The sequence below is a fragment of the Carettochelys insculpta genome, chromosome 4 (assembly GCF_033958435.1).
Source record: "Carettochelys insculpta isolate YL-2023 chromosome 4, ASM3395843v1, whole genome shotgun sequence".
NCBI lineage: Eukaryota > Metazoa > Chordata > Testudines > Carettochelyidae > Carettochelys > Carettochelys insculpta.
Genome location: NC_134140.1, coordinates 48,014,683 through 48,037,450, shown reverse-complemented (window position 1 = coordinate 48,037,450; position 22,768 = coordinate 48,014,683). Strand labels below are relative to the sequence as shown.

At 45.4% G+C, this 22,768-nt stretch overlaps 1 protein-coding gene across 8 annotated transcripts in view; it reads left to right on the top strand.

The window, feature by feature from the left end:
- CORIN (corin, serine peptidase) overlaps positions 1–22,768 on the top strand; it is a 230,127-nt gene that overhangs the window by 69,683 nt on the left and 137,676 nt on the right. For all 8 annotated transcript variants that reach the window (XM_074992721.1, XM_074992724.1, XM_074992718.1 and 5 more), the window contains one exon: positions 6,821–7,031. In XM_074992721.1, coding sequence (XP_074848822.1) covers positions 6,821–7,031 — 211 coding nt within the window. The remainder of the gene's footprint in view (positions 1–6,820; positions 7,032–22,768) is intronic.

Sequence of the window (22,768 nt, the reverse complement as noted above, 5' to 3'; positions counted from 1 at the left end):
TAAAGAAACAGCCATAAGGTAAGTGGGATATATATAAACAATACACAGATGTATTGAAAAGAGTAGAGTGATTGTCAGATAAGCAAATGTTAAAGATGCACTCACTAGTACTACTTACATTCACGTGCTTCATAAAGTTCCAGTAGCATGAAGGAATGAAGTAGATGAACTGCACCAGCAGTTGCAAGTACAGCACAAGCTTTGTTATCCAGCATCCATGGGAACTGGGAATGCTGGATAATAAGATGGGCCAGTTATTGAAGGAGTGCCTCACCAGTGAGTATCTGGCTCTGCTCAGCAGGCCCTGAAGGGGCAGCCAGCCTGCTTTGCAGGCTCCAGCTGGGTAACGGGACAGTCCTGGTGCAGTGCAGCAGCTGGCCCCAGCTGATGATCCAGCCCTGTGGCAGCTGGCTTCAGCCAGTTGGATGGCCCCATGGCTGCCGGCCTTGTTGCTTGCAGGTTAATCGAATGTGCCAGTTACCAGGGTGCCAGATAATAACTAGGCTTTTACTGTAATCACAGAAGTGTTAGAGCCTTCAAAATAAGTTAATCCTAGAGTAGTTGTAGACAAAAAAAAATGTTGAGATTAAGTAAGAGTATACTTGGATCCAAGAAATATAAATGAATTGATAAAAGGGAACATTTCCAATTGCCTACAGTGGAAGAAGTTACCAGCAAGTTAGCAAAAGCTACAATTTTTGAATCTCTTAGTAGTGGACTTGTCAAATATAGCTGGATGACACAGTTCCAGACTCTCTGCGTTTACAGCACCATTTAGCAGGTACAGTGTTATCAGATTTCCTTTTGGCAGTTATTCAGCTCCTGAAAATGTACCAAAGGGTAATCCAGCAAACATATGAGGGTCCGAAAGGTGTGGTATGTTACAGTAAACTCTTTCATATCTGGCATTCTATCATCTGAAACTGTCAAATTTTAACCATAAGTAAATTTTAATTATGTTTTCTGGAAGTACAGTATAGTAAAAGTAAATACAAATAAATACAGCAAATACAGTGAAAATTTACAGTGTACACTACTACTATTGTTGGTAAATAAAGTATTCTGTATACCCTTTTGCTTGTTTCTTAATATCTAACCTTGTTTATCTTTAGTGTTATGCATTGCTAGGTACACCTCTCTATTATCCAGAATATTTGAATATGTGGCAACCTCCCGGTCCTGGGGCTGCCAGATATGAAAGACTTTACTATATGTAGATGATTGAGAAAATACCAGCTGACAACACAACGAAAGGATCAAGAGAGTTCTAGAATCATTCTAGTATCATGAAAGGACCTTGTAACCAAGCAATATGAAATGCAAGTTGGCTCCAACAAGTAAAATATTTGGGGTATCTCTTGACCAAAAAAAGTATAAAAGCTGACAATTAAAAAATTGCTGTTTTCACTGAATTGCAGAGATGTCTGGGAAAGGTTACTTACACTGAGAAACATATCCTGAACATGACCACGCTAGCAAGTAAGACAAGTAGTGAGAAAGATGTTGAGATTGCCTGGTGCCAGTCCATGAAGTGGCATATAAATATTTGAAAGAATTGCATATGGGGCACCTGGGCTGAAGTACTTTAATGTCAAAGAGCCAATTATTGTGTTGGTGGATGCAAGCTCTACCAGATGAGGAGCTGTGTTTATGCAAAACGGGGCTCCTGTAGCTTATGCTATGAAAGCTATACAACAGAACTATGCCCAAATAGAAAAAGAAATGCTATTTGGCTATGCTTGATTTCTTCAGCTTATCTATGGGGAAGAAGTAGCTATGGGGATAGACCACAGACCTCTTGAGGCCATTCAGAAACTTTTGTACAGTGATTCATGAAAGATTCAAAGATAACTGCTAACGCTACAGGTATATCCACGGGAAGCTGGGTATGCCCAGGAAAAGAATTAGCAATTGCTAATGCTTTGTCCAGAGCATACATGTTGCGTGGCCAAGGAGAAAATTTGAAGAAAGCTGATGGTGCAGTTCATCTTATGGTATCTTATTTGCCCTTTTCAGAACAGAAATTGAAAAATTTCGTATTCCTACTGCAAATGAAATTGTCCTGCAAATCTTAAAAAAACCTATTTTTCAAGAATGGCCGGACAAGAGAACTGAAGTTTCAGAGGCTATCAGGGCTTAATACTCTTATAGAAAGTAAGTGTGCAAGACAGACTTGACTTTAAAAGTGACAGAATCATAGTATCAAAAAAGATACCTTGGCATTTATTCATGAGAGTCTTCTGAGAGCAGAGCTATGTAAAAAAAGAGATTGAGATGTTTATTGGTCAGGCAGATGTAGTGAAAATAAGGACATGGTAAAGCCTTGAAACACAGGTTGAACTTCAGAAACAAATATTAAAAGGAACCAATGCTACCACATGAGTTCTAAACAGACTTTGACAGAAACCTGGCATCACCTTCTTTGAGTTTCAAGGTTCAGATGATCTTATTCTGGTTGATGAATATTCAAACTACATGGAAGCCTGTTTGCCTCAGGACATCACAAGTGCATCTGTCATTACACAAGCAAGTTTATGTTTGCAGGGTCTGACATCCCGAATAATTCATTAGTGATAATGGACCACAGTTTTGCTTCAGAGACTTTTGCAGAGCAGTGAGATTTTATTCACTAAACTTCAAGTTCATTGTTTTTGTAGTTGAACAGAATGACTGAGAGCACCATTCAAACTGCTCTTAGCTCATTGGACTATCAGAGTACACTTCTGGGAGAGTTAGGATCACAAGCACAACTCCTCATGGAAAGATGATTAAGGCTTAGATTGCCAACTTCATTACAGTTGTTGCAACCAAAACTGATACCAGAAGACATACAAACTAGCCTAAATTTGAGACAAGCCAAAGCAGAACTATTTCTTTTGTCAAAGATGCAAACCCTTTTTCAACATTGGAAAATGGACAGACTATTTGTATTTTTCCAAAAGGAACATGGAAACCTGCAAAAGTGGTTAAACAACACATTGGTTCAACTTCTTGTTAAGACAGAAGAAGGTGTCTAGAAGAACCAGAGAGGCATTAATAAGCCTAAAAATAATTGTGGACGAGGAGTGTGAAAATGTGGACCTAGCATCAGCTGTGCCAACATTCAACTCATAAATGCAAACAGTACCAGACCAGTCTAGTGAATCTACTGAATCTCAAGTTGCCAGTTCAAATACAGAGGGGGAAAGAAAAAAGAAAAGAAGCAGTTGGGAGACCTCTGTTAACTCCTGTTACTACCTCTAAAAGCAGAGTGATAAATGAAAGGTGGTTAGATATACAGACTAATTAATTGTGACAGATTTTTAAGGATTCGAATTAGACTTCTGGATGCTAAGTAAAGTATCGGAGGTGTAGTCATGTTAGTCTGGATCTGTAACAGCAACGAAGGGCCCTGTGGCACCTTATAGACTAACAGAAAAGTTTTGAGCATGAGCTTTTGTGAGCACACACTCACTTCATCAGACGCTGGTCTTGGAAATCTGCAGGGCCAGGTATACCTGGTTATACCTGGCCCTGCAGATTTCCAAGACCAGCATCTGATGAAGTGAGTCTGTGCTCACGAAAGCTCAAGTTAAGTAAAAAAAAAAAAAAAAAAACTTGATATTCAGTTACATTGCATGTATTTATTTAAAGATGAAAGGGGGATAAAATGGTAGTAGGAACTCTGGAGGGGATCGTTATCTAGTGTCTTGTCGGCAAAAGCACGCTGCTTTTGCTGTAGCTCTTGTAGCCAGGCAGGCAAGCTAAAATGTCTGCCTGTATGGTTGTTGTTAATAAATTTGTTTACTGTTATTTTGAGTCTCCAATATGTTTTCTTATGTTATAATACCTACTTTGCAACAGCTATTACAATGTTAGTACGGCACAAGAGCTCAAGTCATCTGAGACTACAGTTCCTGATTATCTGTCTTAGCTCATATATGTTTGAAAAAAATCACCAGCTCAATAAATTCATTCTTCATCAGCCGGTGAAACAATCAGAATAATCCTCATTTAGCTCAAAATTAACAATGGCCTATGTTGGTACAGAACATACAGTGTGAAGTAAACGTTCCCTCTGTCCTCATTTTATCATCCTTACATTCACTGCTCAGTCTTCTAGGTTTATAACTCTTTTATGTCTCTTGTGTTTTCTATAATTAAAGTACCTTTAGTGGAGAGTGGAAGCAACTAGCAAGGAGGCTTCTCCTGCCACCAAAACTGATTCTACTCCCCTTCCCTCCCTAAATCTCTGGCTTATTTCGCAGTTGGTTTGTAGTGTTGTGGATGTTAGTATGTTACACTGTTTGTCAGAGTCACTTAAGTATTTTATTAACGTTCTGGCATGTTGAAGGTTGAGTTTGTAATGTGGAGTTAGGCTTTCCATCTGATATATTTTGTCATTTATTACTGCAGTAACTCAGAGCAGATTCATTCATAACTTTGGGGGTTTACAAGATTCTTATTGAATTCTGCAGCTATTTGTTGGTAGAAAGTTTTGGTTTAAGTATGTTGAATTGGCCCTTTAGTTTTTAAATTATTACCTGTTACTAATGGGTTTTTCCAAACAAAATTTTTCATTTTTTTTCATTGATGCCACAATTCCTGATTAAATAAGTGCTTCCCTTTGCAAGTTTTTGAGAAGATTTCCTGCTTCTTGACATTTGTTACAAAACTGTGGTCTATAGTGTTTACTTAGACAAAGCAAGAGAGTAGCTTCAAAAAAGAGAACAACATTCATAGAAATTAAAGAGTCCGTTTTGCTGCTAGTCCAGCACAGGTTCCTCGAGAACGTTCTCTAATTCTTAGAGAAGCTGAGGAACACTCTCTTCTTTTTATATGCATTTCTTTTCCTGAATCAAGATCTTTACAAAATTGGTATCTGGTGGAGGTGTACATTGCATTTCCTACTGCTGTTTGAAGGCAAAATTTGTACCCTAGGAAAAAATAAGAGGCTGAAAACCAACACATTTACAGTGTCCTTTTAGTTTCTCCCTCCACACTCTGTCTTCATTTGAGAACAGAGCTTATTTTAATCTAAGTTTTTAGGAGAAGGGATTATGTTTTTTCTGTTTGCACAGCACCTTGAAAAATAGGACTTTGAGAAATAGAATAAAAGTAACAATAACTAAGGAGGTAGCAGTGGCATATGTAAAGAGAGCACTGTTTCACCATTGACTAGATCAGGTACCCAGCTGTAGCATGCCAAGTGAAATAATGAATCATAATGGCTGTGGGAAAGTTTACATGAAAACCTCAACCAGTAAAAATGTGGAGATTCCAAATGGTTTGGTAATTTAAAAATATGATTCTCTGCTGACCCAAACGTAGCTGCCTTAAATTCTGCCAGACTAGGGGTGGTATAAACAGTATGGCTATGGACACTGACTATCCTTGGTCACATTCTTTCCTCCCAGTTGGGCCTTCTGGGTGATATCACTGCTGTTTTCTGGCTACCATATGCGCAACTGCAACAGTTCATTATTTAAAAAAAAAACTCTTTGCCCGTTGTGTATAATGGCAAGTGCTCCTCCTGGTGACCATTTAAAGGACAGCTGCTGTTTCCTTTCAGATCCTGGCTGCAGAACTCTGCAGTTTTCCAGAGGTAGCCAGGCTTCTTTGAACTGCACTGTTCCTTTAAAAAAACTGATTTAGCAGATGGCTTAAGGAGCTGCCTTCTTCAGATGAGCTCTTCGTCCTTGACTATAATTTAGCACTAGTTCATGGTCCATCCACTGATTTTAATTCACGAGGTTCTGTTTATCCCTCCAGATGTTTTGCAATAAAAACTGAGTTGAAAGTCTGCACATGAAAGCTTACACTCCAAAAGAATCTGTCCATCAGTAAGGTTGTAAAGGTACCACAGGACTTTTCATTGTTTTTGTGGATACAGGCTAACACAGCTACCCCTCTGATATTTCTTGACAGATTCTGTTGACAAAAAAGCTGTGTGGATGCTCCAGGGGCCCTTTGTTGACAGACATGGATTCCCAGTCACCACACAGCCCTGTCTGCTGTGCTTCCAGTCAGCTGTTCTGTTGAGAAAGGACCAGGCAGTATGGCTACTCTGTGTTGACAGAGCAGATTGCTTTTTTGATCCCCTTCTGTGCGTGGATTCACACTGTCAACAGAAGTGTAGTTGGAAAATCTCTTTCGACAATGACTTATGTTGGTGGATCACCTGTAGTGTAGATGTAACCTATCTTTTAGCAGTGCAGGGAGGAGAGGAAAACTTAAAAACCCTTGGGTGAAACTGTGGTCCAAAGAGTCAGTGGAATCTTGCTGTTGATCTCAATAGGGCTAAGATTTTTATCTTTTGATTTTTGGTGAGCCTTCTGCAAGACCTGTGAGTATCTTCAACATATTGCAGAAAAATTTGGGATGGGAGAGCCTATTTGGATGAAATAAAAGAGAGGAAGAAAAGTGCTTGTGAAAGGCCCAAGATTTTGGTTGATCCAGAACCCAATTAGACTTACTTGATCTGCTTTGTTCCTTCTTTCAGCAAAAGCCATTTATGTAAAAATACCGCAACAGAGGATATTCTCATGGTCTGTCTATCACAATGTTAATGTGAAACTTGTGTGGGAGCCTATGTGTAGTTTCCAATTCAGTTTTGAAGACCCAAGAGGTTCAGATAAATACGAAAGTAGTCAAACTTTTGGCTGCATATCCAAACTTAACCCCCAAACTTTCACAGGTTCTTCACACACTTGGAAAATGCCCATCTTTTGCGGTGTAATGTGATCGTGCTTAATGTTAACTGTTAAATTCAGCAGATACTATCACTATAAATATTTTAGTTGCCTTCTATATTCTAAATGTAACTGTTTTGATTTCACAGGTGCCTGCATAAACATCACGTACAGCCAGTGCCAAATGCTGCCGTATAATCACACCACTTTAACATCAGTTCTTTCTATTGTCAAAAGCATTGAAATGGAAAAGTTCCTCAAGTTCTTCACTTATCTCAACCGCCTCAGCTGCTATCAACACATCATGCTGTTCGGCTGTAGCCTTGCTCTTCCCGAGTGCGTCAGTGATGGTGATGACAGGTATTTGGGAACTAAAATCAATCAGTGATTAGAGACAATTGAACCATAACACTGCATATCTAATCGCAACAAAACGGTCTTGAACTAAGCCTGTGGCCGTATCTATTCCTCAGCATTTTTGCAAAATTAAACTATTTTCAAGTTATTTTTTTAGAACAAGCTTAGTATTTTTGGTGAGAAGAAATTAATCAATCATGATAATGCAGTCAGTGGTTGCTTTCTTACTACTACTAATAATAATAATAAAGAGAAGCCTAGCTAGTGGTAATATGCCCAAATGGAGTGATATATGAATATATTTTAAAACATCCATATTATCTATATGTAACTAAATGTAAAATAATCAAATATGCAAGTCAGGATAAGCAAAATTTCATGGTTTCTAAAGCAGCAGTAACTCACCCATGTATATTTATACTCTTTTCTTTTCTACTTATTTAATAAAAATAAGTTATATTTTTGTCTTGTGTACTTTAAGGTGTGCATTAGCAGCATATGTATAAGAGACTGAGCTAATATTTAGGAATGTCAACATTACTATGTCCTTACATATTTACAGTATCCCATTCATATAATTTTGCACCAACTTTTCTTTTTTTAAAGAAAAGTGATGTGCTCTTTCATATTTAACAATGTTGAAAATTATAGGTGGTATAAAGGAAGAAATAGTTTGGTACCTTTTGATAAATACAGAAGGTCTGCAGGGATGTTTTTTGTTTTTATTTTTGAAGTAAAAATAAACAAGAAACCCCCCAAATAAGCTAAAATCACACACCAGGATTGTTCCAGTAGTCTGAAAGCCAATCAGTGGAGATGGGATAGAACATTTTGTAGAATATTTAAAACATTTTGTTTTTTGTTAAAACCTATTTAACTTAGTTGCATAATAATTGCTTGTGTGAAAGGAAGTCTCAGTTAAAGATTTAGCACCCCCATTCCTTCAGATAGGGAGTGAGAGCTCACAGTATCTGCCTCTGACACACCTTCTCCCACAAAAAAGTCATCCAGCAGTGGTAGGGAAGGCTACGTTTAACTTGATTAATAATTTTCAGGTTCAACAGCAAGAAGGAAAAAGATCCTGTTTCTAATGTTATGACGAGGTGAAAAAGGACAGAGAGCCAATTAAAACAGCATATTTGCAGGTCGCCTTTATATCTCCCATGTAGAATGTGAAGTTCACACCTCTTTCTGAAGCTGTGTCTACACTATAGCATAAAACTGATTTTAAGGCACTTAGCTCAACTTTACAATGTGATTATCAGCACTGAAAATACCATTAGGTTAATTTCAAGGGTTGCTAAGGTTGACTTTGGCTGCTGCTATGCTATCAGTCTCCCATCGAAGGTGCCATGGTAATGAGGCAATTCGCAGGAAGCTAATGAGGCACTAAAATGTATATTCTGTGCCTCATTAGCATAATGGTGGCTGCATGAATTTCAAAGTGCAGACTTTGAGTTGCAGATTGACAGTGAAGATGGGGGCAGCTTCAAAATAAGCACCCCTCTTCCACATTGACATTCCCATAGAACTAGACTGGAGTTAGGGAATGTCGAAGAGGGGTGCTTGTTTTGAAGCTGTCCCCATCTTCACTGTCAATCTGCAATTTGAAATCTGCACTTTGGAATTCATGCAGCTGGTGTTCTGCTAATGAGGCACTGAATATGCACTTTAGCGCCTCATTAGCCTGCTTCAAATTGCTTCATTACCATGGCACCTTCAATGGGAGAGTGATAGTGTAGCAGCAGCCTTACTCACCCAACTCCTCCCAGGTTGTATAATGCCAAGTACGATTTTAGGAGATTTATTTAATGCTAGTGTGGAAACTGTTACTTTAAACTGATTTTATTGACCTTCAGAGGTATCCTCCGTGCCCTGAATGTTTATGTTCTGGCTCCTTTCACATCCACTGCTCTCCAGAGCTATGTCTACATGTGAAGCCTATTTCGATGTGGAGACATCGAAATAGGCTATTTCGATGAATAATGTCTACACGTCCTCCAGGGCTGGCAACGTCGATGTTCAACATCGACGTTGCGCAGCACCACATCGAAATAGGCACAGCGAGGGAACGTCTACACGCCAAAGTAGCACACATCAAAATAAGGGTGCCAGGCACAGCTGCAGACAGGGTCACAGGGCAGACTAGCGCTTCCGGGGCAACAGCTAGCCGCTCCCTTAAAGGGCCCCTCCCAGACACACTCAGTTTGCACAGCACGCAGTCTGCAGAGCCATAGGCACGCACACCTCGGGCGACACAGTCATGATGGACCCGCAGCAGCAGCCAGAGGTCCACCCAGCCGCCCCTGCAGGAGCAGTGCTCGCCCTGCTCCATGCCATGCAGGAGGCAGCTGAGCACCTCCTTGCCACAGAGGAGGAGCTGCCCGCAGGGGAGGAGGACGCAACCCCCAACCCTATAGCACTCCGACCCCCCCGCCGCCTCATACGCCACCAGCTGTGGAGCTACCCCACCAGCACCGACTGGTGGGAGCGGCTGGTGCTTGGGGAGTGGGACGACGACCACTGGCTCGGAAACTTTCACATGAGCCGGCAGACATTTATGGAGCTATGCCAGTGGCTCACCCCCACACTCAGGCACCAGGACACCACCATGCGGCGTGCCCTCCCTGTGGAGAAACGGGTCGGCATCGCTGTCTGGAAGTTGGCCACTCCAGACAGCTACCGATCCATGGGCCAGCAGTTTGGCGTCGGCAAGGCCACCATCGGGGCTGTTGTCATGGAGGTAAGAGGACCCACGGGCGCGGGTGGGGGGGAGGCAGCCCTGGCAGGGCAGGGAGGCCTGGGCAGGGGAGGGCCACACACACCCTGCTCACCCCTCATTGGTGCTCTCCCATGTGCTTCCCCTGCAGGTCGTCCGCGCCATCAGCGCCATGCTCCTCCACAGGCTCGTGAGGCTGGGGGACCCAGATGCCACCATCGTGGGCTTTGCCACTCTGGGCTTCACCAATTGCTTCGGGGCTCTGGATGGGACTCACGTCCCCATCCGTGCCCCGGAGCACAGTGGAGGACGCTACATCAACCGGAAGGGCTACCACTCAGTGGTTCTGCAGGCCTTGGTGGACACCCGGGGCCGTTTCCAGGACATTTTATGTGGGCTGGCCTGGCAGCACCCACGACGCCCGGGTTTTCCGGAACTCAGGCCTGTGCCGCCGGCTGGAGGCGGGGACCTACATCCCCCAGCGGGAGATCCCTGTGGGGGACACCACCATGCCCCTCTGCGTCATCGCAGATGCGGCATACCCCTTCCGGCCCTGGCTCGTGCACCTGTGCATGGGCCATCTGTCTGCCAGCCAGGAGTGCTTCAACCAGTGCCTGAACCACGTGCGCCAGGTGGTGGAGCGCTCATTTGGCTGCCTCAAAGGGCGCTGGAGGTGTCTCCACACCTGCCTGGATGTGGGCCCCACCAACATCCCCCAGATTGTGGGTGCGTGCAGTGCCCTGCACAATCTGGTGGAGAGCAAGCGGGAGGCCTTCTTTCAGGGCTGGGCTGTGGAGGCCGGCAGGGCCGATGTGCAGCCACCCGCTGCCCCCAGTCGCCAGGTGGACCCCGAAGGGACCCGGGTCCGGGAGGCCCTGCGGGCCCACTTCGATGAGGCTGCGGGGTGAATGCTGGCAGGCCCCCCACTGCCCCCCCATCCCCCACAACACTCCCTGCCCCTACGCCCACACCATGGAGCACCCAACAGCACAACCCCCCCACACTTTTCTTGTACAAATAAAAGCAGACACTTGTTTGTGAAATCAGACATCTTTACTGCAACTCTTCTTACTAATAATAACTATAGGAACTTCTAACAAACTTAATATTATATATGTATGTATATTAACAAAAAAAACCAGGGATGACAAGGAAGGGGAGAACTATTTACATGGGGGTGGAAAGGATCAGACAGTGAAAACGGGGGTCACAAATAAATAAATACAAACTATGTATAAGGCCGAAAACCAAAAAAGTGGGGGGAATATATACAAAGGGGGGGGGCATGTCCTGGGCCCCACGCCCCTACAGTCCAGCACTGGGGGTGGGCGGCCGCAGCCCCCGCCTCGGCCGCAGCCCTGGCTGTGGCTGGCTGGGGGCCGGGCGGACTGGAAGATATGGCCGGCGAGTGTCAGCTGGCCCCAGGTCTCCCTCGGCGGAATGGCCCTCGGTGGCGGGTGGCGGGGCGACGGCGGATGGCGCGGCGACTGGAGCAGTGGGTGGAGCAGGCAGGGCGGGCGCGCGCAGCGGTGGCCGGCGCGGCATGGGGGGCCAGGTAATCCGCTATGCAGTTGAATGTCTCCATGTTGGCCCCCCATACCTCTTGGCGCCAGGCCAGCGCCCGCTCCTGCAGGTGGAGGCGGCGTTGCTCCACCCGCAGCTGCTGCTCCGCGACCTCCACCTGCCGGCGGTGGAGGGCCAGCAGCTGGGGGTCCGTCGCTGGCGGCTGCTGCTGCTGGGTCCGCCGTCTTGCCCGCTGTGGGGCTGGTCGTTGCTCCGGCGAGGGGCTGGCCTGGAGCGATGGCCCCGGAGGGGATTCCGGGACCACTGAAGCCTCGCCAGCACTCTCCGGTCCTTCTGATGGTGCAGCTGCGGAACACAGGAGAGGGGGAAGAAGAGTGGAGACAGGCGTTAGTGTGGGCCCCAAGCCGTGGCCCTTGTCCCCCCACCCCTGTGCTGCAGGTTCCCCATCCCTGGGAGATGCTGCTGTGATGGGGTTCAAGGGTCCCCCTGCACTGCACCCCGTCCCCTGGTGGGAGTGACTCTCACTTCACTCAGCAGGTCTGACAGGAGGTTTCTTAGGCAACAGATGCCCAGTTTCTCCCAGAAGCGACAGTACAGGAGTCAGAGACAGTACTTCCAACCCATCCTGGGGAGAAGACCCCAAGGGGTGCCCCTCTGGGGTGTAGCTTTCCCCCTCCTCAGGCAGGCAGCCTTCTAGCTCTCCCTTCCCCTAGCCTCTAACTGCGGCCCCCGATTCAAACCAGCTCGGCTCCTCCCTCCTCTTTGTTCAGGGCAGAGGTGTAACCTGCCAGTTGTAGCCCCAGGATCATCCTTAGCCACTGGGAGCTCTTCAGCTTGTTGCTCATATCTAGCCTGAATCTCGCATTTGCACTCGCCCCACTCCATCACATGCTGCTGCGGGGTGTCCCACCCCCTCCTCCTGGGGGACCCTAGAGGTTCTGCTCCCCGCTGCCCCGGGGATGGGGCATGGCACTGTCGTGCTGGGGGCGGGGCAGGGGCTGATGCACTCCTGTGAGGGACATGCCACTGCTGTCCTTGGGGCCATGGTCATCTGGGCATGTGGAGGGCCCTGGCCACATATCTGTTACCCTCAACCCTGGGGGTGTGCACCGCGGGGGGTACATACCTGACAGTCCACTCCCACGGTTGGGGGACACCCGGGGGGCGGACACCCGGCTGCTGCTCCGGGATGGCAGGAGGAGGATCTGGAGCCCGGTGTCGGTGGAGGAGGAGTCCCCCTCCTCCTCCGGTGCCCCGGGGGTGGGCTCCAGGGGGGGCCTCCGGGGTGCAGGGCTTGCCTCCGGGGCGGACTCCGGCTCCGGGGCCTGCTGGGGCTCCTCAGCCGAGGTGTCAAGCATGGCCGGAGGGGAGGAGGTGTGCCGGGGGCCCAGGATGTCCCTGAGCTCCCTGTAAAAAGGGCAAGTGACGGGGGTGGCCCCAGATCGGCCGGCCGCATCCCGGGCCCAGGCGTAACCCTGCTGCAGCTCCTTGACTTTACTCCGGACATGGTCCGGAGTGCGGGCAGGGTGACCCCGGGCGGTCAGGCCCTCGGCCAGCCGAGTGAATGCATCCATGTTCCACCTCTTGCTCCCCATTACCTGGAGCACCTCCTCCTCGCTCCAGAGCCCCAGCAGGTCCCGAAGCTTGGCCTCCGTCCAGGAGGGGCCCCGCTGCCGCTTCCCGGCCTGGCTCCTGCCCTGGGAACCCTGGCTCCCCTTTGGGGGGGTTCCCTGAGGGCGCTGGGGGGGCTGCCAGGCGGCCATCAGGTCGTTTGGGGGTCTGGGTGGTTGAAGAAGAGTGTGCAGGTGAGCCGCGTGTTATTGCTGCTGCCTGCATGCTCTCTCAGCTTCCTGCACAGAAAGGGAGGGGGTGGGGACCTTTAAGGGGCCGCTCCACACAGCCACCATTGAGCTGAGGGGCTGGAGAGAGCGTCTCTCAACCCCTCAGCTGATGGACGCCATGGAGGACCCCGCAATTTCGAGTTTGCGGGACGCGCAACGACTACACGTTCCCTACTTCGACGTTCAACGTCGAAGTAGGGCGCTGTTCCCATCCCCTCATGGGGTTAGCGGCTTCGACGTCTCGCCACCCTAACGTCGATGTTAACGTCGAAATAGCGCCCAACACGTGTAGCCATGACGGGCGCTATTTCGAAGTTGGTGCTGCTAGTTCGAAGTAGCGTGCACGTGTAGACACGGCTTACGTGAGCACTAAACCTCCAAGATAGATGAGGCCTGGGCTGACAGGGAAGCAGTTAATCTATTTACAGTATAACAATTGTATCTTAGCTATTAAAACTAAAATTAAAAAAGAAACGAAAACAAACCCTTTAACATTTTCAAGTTACTGCCCACATTAGAGACCAAAAATTTGCAAGGTAAGCATCTTTCCCATGGCAACAATTTCTCCTGTTCCTGCTGTTACTATAGTGCAAAGGGTTGATGTTCATTTTACTGATTTATATTTGGAGGAGTGTACTGCATGTGCCCATTAGGCTGGGGAGGCAGAATGTGCAATATGGGAACATGAATCATACAGAGCTACATTAGATTCTGCTAATAAGAGAAATCTCAACAGGTAACTACTGCTCATGGCATCTCTGTCAACAGAGATGGTGCTGACTGATGGTGAAGTAGCAGTGAAAAATTGAAAAGGTGCCCAATAAAGAAAATTGCTGGTTTGCCAAAGCTAACTGAATCACCCAAATCTAACTCCTAATTCTCTGTAATCCTTCTCTGGGAGTAATTTTTGGTTGGTCTGTACATATGACAGGGATTGCCTCTTGCCTTTACATTTTTTTCCCAATTTCATCAATGATGAGCAGAAAATCATAAAATTGCCCTTGACTGAGATGACACATGATACAAAAATTAGTGGATTGGTAAATAATGAAGAGGACAGATCACTGATTCAAAATGATCTAGATTGCTTTGCAAAGTGGGTGCAAGCAAACAAAATTCATTTTAATACAGCCAAATGCAAAGGTATACATCTAGGAAAAAAAAAAGTAGGCCAAACTTCCTATGTAGGGGACTCTATCCTTGGACAGAGTGAGTCTGAAAAAAATTGATGGTCACGATGGATAATCCTTTGAACATGAGCTGCCAATGTGGTGCTGTGGTCAAAAGAGTAATGGGATCCTGGGATGCATAAACAGGGGAATATTGAATCAGGGTAGAGATGTTATTTGACTTATATCTGGCACTGGTGCAACTGCTGGTTGAATTCCTTCCATTTCGGGTATCCACAATTCATGAAGGATGTTGACAAATTTTACAGGGTACAGAGACATGCCAAGAGGATGGTCTTGATGGATGATGTGTCACATTACAGGACTAGAAAATATATAAAAGAAAATATATAAAAGACCTACAACCTATCCTTAATCAGGATGCCACACTCCAGAAGGCCCTGGGTGACTTGCCTGTTCTCTCCTACAGACAGCCTCCCAACCTTATGAGGATTCTAACCAATAGCCACAGTCTATACCACAGGAATACCAGTCCTGGGACATTTCCTTGCAACAAAGCCCGCTGCCAGCTTTTTCCACATATCTATTCTGGGGATACCGTCACTGGACCTAACCAGGTTATTCACAGAATCGGGGGCACATTCTCATGTTCCTCAACTAACATCATATATGCCATCATGTGCCAACAATGCCCAGATGCTTTGTATATTGGACCCACTTCAGACTCTCTCGGACAAAGAGTTGATGGGCACAAAGCAGACATCAAAACATCCCTGATCCACAAATCAGTTAGTCTACATTTGAATGGAGTGGGCCATTCTGTTAATGACTCAAGAGTTTGCATCTTATTGAAGAACGATTTTCAGTCTGCTTTAGGAAGAGAAACTGATGAACTCTGTCTTATATTCAAATTCGACACATTACACGTGGTTTGAACTGGGATGCAAATTTTCTGGGACATTATAGGGGCTCTTTGGCATACTTGGCTTAATCTAATTCTTGACTCCCCCCCCTCCCCCCCTGCTCCTCTGCTCTCTGATTTGCTCACCTTGATAATTTTTTTATGATTTGTCAACTTTGATTACTGTTTTTGGTTCTCTATGCCTTAAATACTGAGTCTGTTCTGGTATGGCTATGGTCTGAAGAAATGGGTCTGTCATATGAAAGCTCACCTAATAAGTTATTTTATTAGTCTTTAAAGTGCTACTTGACTGCTTTTTTGTTTTGATCGTATATAGACTAGCACGGCTCCCTCTCTGTTACTATCTAAAAAGCAATTTTTGATATCTGTTGTTTATTGTTCATAGATCTTAATAAGTTTTCTAATAGTAGTAGTTTCATATTTAATAGCTACAGTTAAAAAAAAGTTAAAATTGTATAACCAATTGTCTAGTAGTTAGTACATTTAATAGTTGTGTTATTGCCTCATTTGAACTTCCAAGAGCTAAGCTGTTAACAGCTCTGTTGTTCTGTTAAAATGTCTGCATCACATTTTAAAAAGTGTGACTCTTGCCAGGAGGCAATGCCAGCCTCAGAGGGCCACTCTCAATGTATACGCTGTTTAGGAGAGTCTCATGTGCCTCACAAGTGTAAACTTACAGTGAGAGCTAGAAAAACGCAGAGAGATGAGACTGAGAGTGATTCTCTTTGAAAAAGCCTGATACCGCAGACCAGCCAATACCTGAAGGCATGGCAGCGGGTCGAAAATGTCAAGTGGCCTCATTGGTCTCTCCAGAAGTGCATAAGAAAAGAAATTATCTCCGACTCGATCTTTGCCCATTTTATCTGCTGACAAGACGAGTTGTACTGGGAGCCGAGCTTCCTCTCTAACTCAGGAGGACAAGTGGCCTAAGCCTAAGAAACTGGCCCCGCAGGTGCCAATGCAAGAATCCTGCCCCTAACCGATGGGTTCACAGAGCTTGCCAGTGCTGACACAGAAAGATCAATTGGCACCGGAAGTGCCAGCACCACATACCTTGCTGCCAGCACCAGCGACACCTGAGACAGTGGCACCAACGGTCTCTGCACCGAGTATGGCACCAGAGCTACCTGCAGCAGCTTATCTGGCCCTGCATACGATGCCAATAAGCACTGACTCCTGGAGGGAACCGAAAAAGGCACAGGCGAAGACTTGGCACCGTCGCCCATCATCTCATTCACCGATTCTGACATTCTCTCTTCAACCTACGTCTCCATGCTCTCCTATGGTACCGTCATTTCAATGTCCTGTATTTCCTCCGTCACCATCCCTGAGACCACCGCCTTTCTTAGGATTACCGCACCACACCTACAGCCAGGGTTACCGCAAGTCCCCTTCACCCCCACTCTCTTCGAGGTTGTCATACCTGCCCTACTTTTATCACCATCACGAGTACAGGAGACGCTCCATCTTTTACTCCTCATCCCCAGGTACTCGAGCATGCTGCTACCCTCACACCTACAGGAGTCACCAGCAGCAATACCACTATCACAGCAGATCTGGAGATATCTTTCCTGAATCCAGACAGGGCTATAGATGTTCAGCTAGAAAGATGGTGATGCTCGTGATTAAGTATTTCACAGTCAATTGTTTTTTGAAGCAGTCAGTGTTAACGATCAAGTGAGGGGTTTCATCTGCTTCAGAGTGTTCAGTCAGATTATTTGTTTTTCTATGATTCTTGTCTTTGGGGACATGGTACTTGTGAATGGTGTCATCACTGTGATCAAGTTCTTTGAGATGGAGTTAGCAGAACAGTTCTTCTTGTTTGCCCCACGTTAGCATGGTATCAGGTTCTGTGGCAAGACAGATGTTCAGTCCTTTGGAGAATACATATATTTCAGATCTGTGTAGTTTGTTTATATGGTGGATCCTGGTGCCATGGTTTCTCTCGGAGGCGATGCTCTATGAGTTGTGGAGATGTTGGTTCTATATTTTCTTGTTGTGTTTTATGGCTGTCATCAGGTGCCCCTTGTCTTTAGCTGTACCTTTCCTGAAGAAGAGCTCTGTGCAAGATTGAGAGCTTCCATCGCTCACCAGCAGAAGTTGGTCTAACAAAAATATTACCTCACGCATCTTGTTCCTATACAAAGGATTTTGTTGTATCAAACTGTCTGAGAGCTAGTCTGGATGGACACTTTGTGCTTGGCAAACTGGGACATGAATCTACAAATAATAGCCTGCTGTCTGCCAAGTCTCTCTGTGGACCCTGCGACTGCACTGTGAAAATTTTAGTATGTGGTAACAGGGTCCACATGGAGGCAATGGCTGCATCTACACAGCACTCCCCTTTCAGAGGAGGAATGCAAATGAGCTAGAGCAAAATGCAAATGAAGGGCAAATTTACATATTTCATGCCTCATTTGCATATTCTTGCACAATCACTACCTAAATACTACCTAAAATTGAACATAGAAATTTTAGAGAAGTGCTTTCTCTGCACCACTTTCACCACAGGGTCAGGACGGGATGTACATTCCATCTTTTGCCTCATCGCAGTTAGGAAACCATCCAATATGTCCTGCACATTTCCCATAGTCAAGATCTTTTGCAGCAGAAGGGCACTGATTGCTTTGGCTACCTGGATCACCACAGTCCCCACTGTAGATCTACCCACCTTGAATTGATTTGACTGGTAGATGTCAGGGGGTTACAAACTGTCACTGAGCAATTGCCACTCGCTTGTGAATTGTCAAAGAGGTCTCATTTTGGTATCACAGTGCTGCAGGGCAGGGCACAGCAAATCACAGAGTTCCATGAAAGTGGCCTTGTATATGTGGAAGTTCTGCAGCTGCTGGTCATCCCAGACCTCCAAAATGATGTGGTCTCACCAGTGTGTGCTGGTTTCAGGGCTCCAGAACTGGAGCTCCAGTGCATGCAGGCTAGCCAACAGCTGTGCGTTCCTGATCTGCAGTCCTTTGCCTTCCGGATCAAAGTCCTCATCCTCCTCACCCTCCCACTTGCTTTGTCTAATAAAATACTGCAGGACACTTCTTGAAGTTGCCATAACACACTGTATAATGGCTCTAAACTGCTCAAGATCCATGCTAGCACCATGCAGTGGCATGAGTCAGTGGCAGGCTTTGGAAAAATGGCTTGAAAATTCCATTGGCCGTTTGTTTTTAACGGTGTGGGAGTGAGGACACTGTGCTCTGGGATGATGACAGCCACTTGTGGTGAATTTTTCCTATAACGCATTGGCACAAAACTCCAGAATGCAATGGTGCTACAGGCACTGTGAGATAGGTACCCCCAATGCACTGCTGACACTGTCGAACCTAGCAAAAGCAATGTAGGCACACTGTTCACTTTCTGGAGATGTGGACATGCACCATCGACTGTATAAAATCTAGTGGTAAAAAGTCGACTTTATTGTCATAGTATAGACACAGTCTGATTGGTCTTTCCTAAGTGTAGTACTTTGCATTTGTCAGTATTAAACTTCATCCTGTTTACCTCAGCCTACTTCTCCAGTTTGTCCAGATCTTTTTGAATGATGACCCTATTTTCCTAAGCACTTGCAAACCCTCCCATCTTGGTATAATCTGCAAACTTTATAAGCTTACTTTCTATGTCATTATCTAAATAATTGATTGAACAGAACTTGTCCAAAAACTGACATCAGTGGAATCCCATGAACCATTAATATCGACTCTCTGAGACTGGTTATCCAGCCATTTATGTACCCACCTTTATAGTAGCCCCATCTAGATTGCATTTACCTGGTCTGTTGGTAAGGAGGTCATGCAAGACCATATCAAATGCTTTATTAAAGTCTAAGTGTGCCATGTCTGTTGCTTCCCCCTTACCCAAAAGACTTGTTATCCTATCATAGAAAACTACCAGACTGGTTTGATATGCTTTGTTCTTTACAAATCCATGCTAGCTGTTACCTAACATCCTATCATCATCTTTCAGATGTTTGCAGATGAACACCTTAATTATTTGCTCTTATTATTTTTCCTGGCCCAGAAGTTAAGATAACTGATCTGTAGTTTCCTGGGTTGTTCTTATTTTTATAGGTGGGCAATAAATCTGCCCTTTTACAGATTCTGGAATCTCTCACGACTTCAGTGACTTTTCAAAGATAATAGCTAATGGTTCAGATACCCCTCTAACAGGTCCTTGAGTATTCTACTGTGCATTTCATCAGGCCCTGGTGACTTAAAGACATCTAACTTTTTTCTAAGAAATTTTAACTCGTTCTTTTCCTATTTTTAGTTCTAACTCCACTCCATTTCCACTACATTTTGCTATGTTAGGCATCCAGTCACCACTAACTTTGTTGGAGGAAATTGAAACAAAGAAGTAGTTAAGTATCTCTGCCCTTTTCACATTTACTGTTATTGTTTCTCCCTCTTCGTTGTGCAATGAGCCTACCTTGTCCTTGGTCTTCCTCTTGCTTGCAATACATTTGTAGAATGTTTTCCTGCTACCCTTTGTCTCTACCTAGATTGAGTTCATTTCGTGCCGTTGCCTTTCTAATTTTGCTCCTGCATGCTTGCGTTATTTGCTTATCTTAGTCTTTTGTACATTGATCAAGTTTCCACTTTTTATATGACTTCTTTTTGATTTTTAAATCATTTAAGATCTTCTTATTAAGCCAGAGTGGTCACTTGCTGTACTTCCTATCTTTCCCGTGCAGTAGAATAGTTTGGTCTTGGATACTTAGTCATGTACTTTTGAAAAACTGTCAATCATATTAAATTGTTTTTCCTCTTATTCTTGTTTCCCATGGGACCTTACCTACCAGCTCTCTGAGTATACTAAAGGCTGACTTCCTGAAATCCATTGTCTTTATTTTGCTGTTCTCCCTTCTACCATTCCTTAGAATCATGAATTCTATCATTTCATGATCACTTTCAACCAAGCTGCCTTCTCCTTTCAAATTGTCAACCAGATATTCCATATTTGTAAAAATCTAATCTAGAACAGCTTTCCCCCAGTAGCTTTCTCTACCTCCTGAAATAAAAAATTGCCTCTGATGCATTCTAAGAACTTGTTCGGAAATCTTTGTCCCGTTGTGTTTTTCCAGCCAGTGTCTGGATAGGGGAAGTCCCCATCACCACCAAGTCCTTATGATTTTGTTAGTTGATTTTGAATGGCCATACTGGGTCAGACCAAAGATCCGTCTAGCCCAGTATCTTGTCTTCCAACAGTGGCCAATGGTAGGTACCCGAAGAGGGATTCTGTTGTTTTTAGAAGTAAGCTTTCAGGGAGTGGGATATTCATAAAAAATAGTCGATACCATATACTAGAATAACTAAGATCAGATGTAGCCAGAACTGCATTGCTTGTGCTATACAGAATATGCACCATCCTGAGTCCCAATAGTGTATAAAACGACCTTGTGCTATTTCAGGAGTAGGACTTTGAGCACGGGTGCTGTTGTGTTTCTATAGCAACTAACATAATGAGAACTCAATTTCAGTTAGGGCTTTTGTATGCTAGCATAATGTGAATACTACACAAGCATACAATCTAGCTATGTCAATAGGAAGAAAAAAGGTCAAGAGATGGAATGCACTTTATAAACATAAAGATTAAAAATCAGCAAAGATTTCTGATCAAGATATGTTAAATAGCACTAAATCAATTATTGTGATCAGTTGTTATGGAACTATGTCAAGTATCATCATAAGTGCCATACGAACTGCTATACTAAAATGATATTTTGAAAATGACATTGACATTACTTGAATACTCAATTCAAATAAACAGAGGATAAATCCTTTTTAAAAATCAGGCATACTGGCAATAATAGAATCAAAACTGGTGACCCACTATAATGAATAAAGGAAATCAATCCTATGTGATCTCAGGGAAGGAATGGAGTATTTGCATAGCAGTTATGTGCTAGAAGCCACCATGTTTGATATAGGACTTTTTATCAAGAAAGGAAATCTTGTCTCTGCTGATTATATAACCACCAAGAATACATTCTTCAAGTGATAACGAGGATAACCTGGGCATTAACTAAGCCTAGGGTGAACAATAATTTTAAGGCCCCCTGCCAAGAATTTGTTAAGAGGTTGAGGACCTGACTCTTCCATCATATTAATGGAGAAAGCGCGGGGTCTAGGATGGAGCTTGGGTGCAGAAGGAAGTGCAGGGTAAGGGACTGAGGTGCAGGAGGATGTGTGCGGTCTGGAAAGGAGTTTGGGAGAAGGAGGGGGTTACGACCTGGAGCAGGAGATTGGGGTGTATGGTCCAGGAGTGGGTACAGGTGCAGGGGAAGAGTCTGCCCTGTGGGAAAGATGTAGGAGGTGCGCAGGGTCTGGTAGGGAGTGCAGAAGGGTTGGGTGCATGGCACAGATGCACATGGCCCCTGTAGCCGTCTGCTTTGAGCAGTTGTGGTCATGGCAGGGAGCATGCCTGAGGGTCTTGCTGGGCTGCAGGATATTGGTGTCTCAGAGGATTATGGTGGGCTAGATCAGGCCCGCTGGCCAGATGTTGTCTGTCCCTGAACCCAGCAAATTCAGTTGCATGACATTTGACTCTTTGCAGAGCAGTGGAGTGGCCTCTCACTAACGCGGAAGGGAAGGGACCACTCTGTGAAGCCCAGTGGGCACGGCCAGGCCATGCTTATCCCTCCCCACAGAGATTAGAAAGCAGAACAGAAAGTATAAAGGGTGGGTCCTTGGGCTCTGTTGGGCTGCAGCCACCAAAGGGAGAGCAGTGCTTCCTGCTTGCTCTCGAGTGGGAACACTGCAGCAGACCCCACTGAGCTGAGGATTGGCCGGAGCTGTCAGAGCCACCACCTGACCCAGGCAAGTCAAGTTGGGGCTGTCACTGGCATTCTACCCAGACAATCTGGAGACCCTTTACAGAGTCAGATTCCCCTCTGAGGGGATAGGAGAAAGTGTCTCTGAGATAGCTGACCCTACTCTGGCTGCATTGTTTTCAGATACCTCATCAGCCTGATGCAGCTGGATTCACCATTGACCCAGTGGCGGACTACTCATCCACTGTTAGGGCCCTGTGTTAGGACATGGTAAAGTTGGGTGGGCCTGAGTCCCCCAACTCCTACCATTCCGGCCCTGGGTAGTACCCGCTCTCTAGGCCAAGGAACCTATAATTGTTAGCCTTCCGCCAGAGGTAGAATGCCAAACATTATTGCTGCAGAGCCCTGAGTACAGGCCTAAGCTATACACTGGGAGCCCTGAGTTCAAGAACTCGTAATGGGTTGCTCCTTTACCCTGATGGCATGCTGGAGACCCTTACTGTCATTCTGCCCAGCAGGTTGCTTGGCTAATTCCATAGCTTTGGATGATGACCAGTGATGTAGTGAGACCAAGTGGTCTCCCTGTGACCCAGAGGGGCAGGGATCACTGCTAATCCACTGCATTCTCGCGTTACCTTTAAACAGAGTTGCTCCTGTCTGCCTCTGAGAGGCTTGTATGGCTTTGTAAGCTGCGTTAACTAGAAACTAAACAAAGAAGCTGAGGGGTATGTCTGCACTGCAAGTAAACACCCCTGGGTGGCTCATGTCAGCTGACTTGGGCTCATGCTACGGGACAGTAAATTAATGTGTAGCTGTCTGGTCCAGG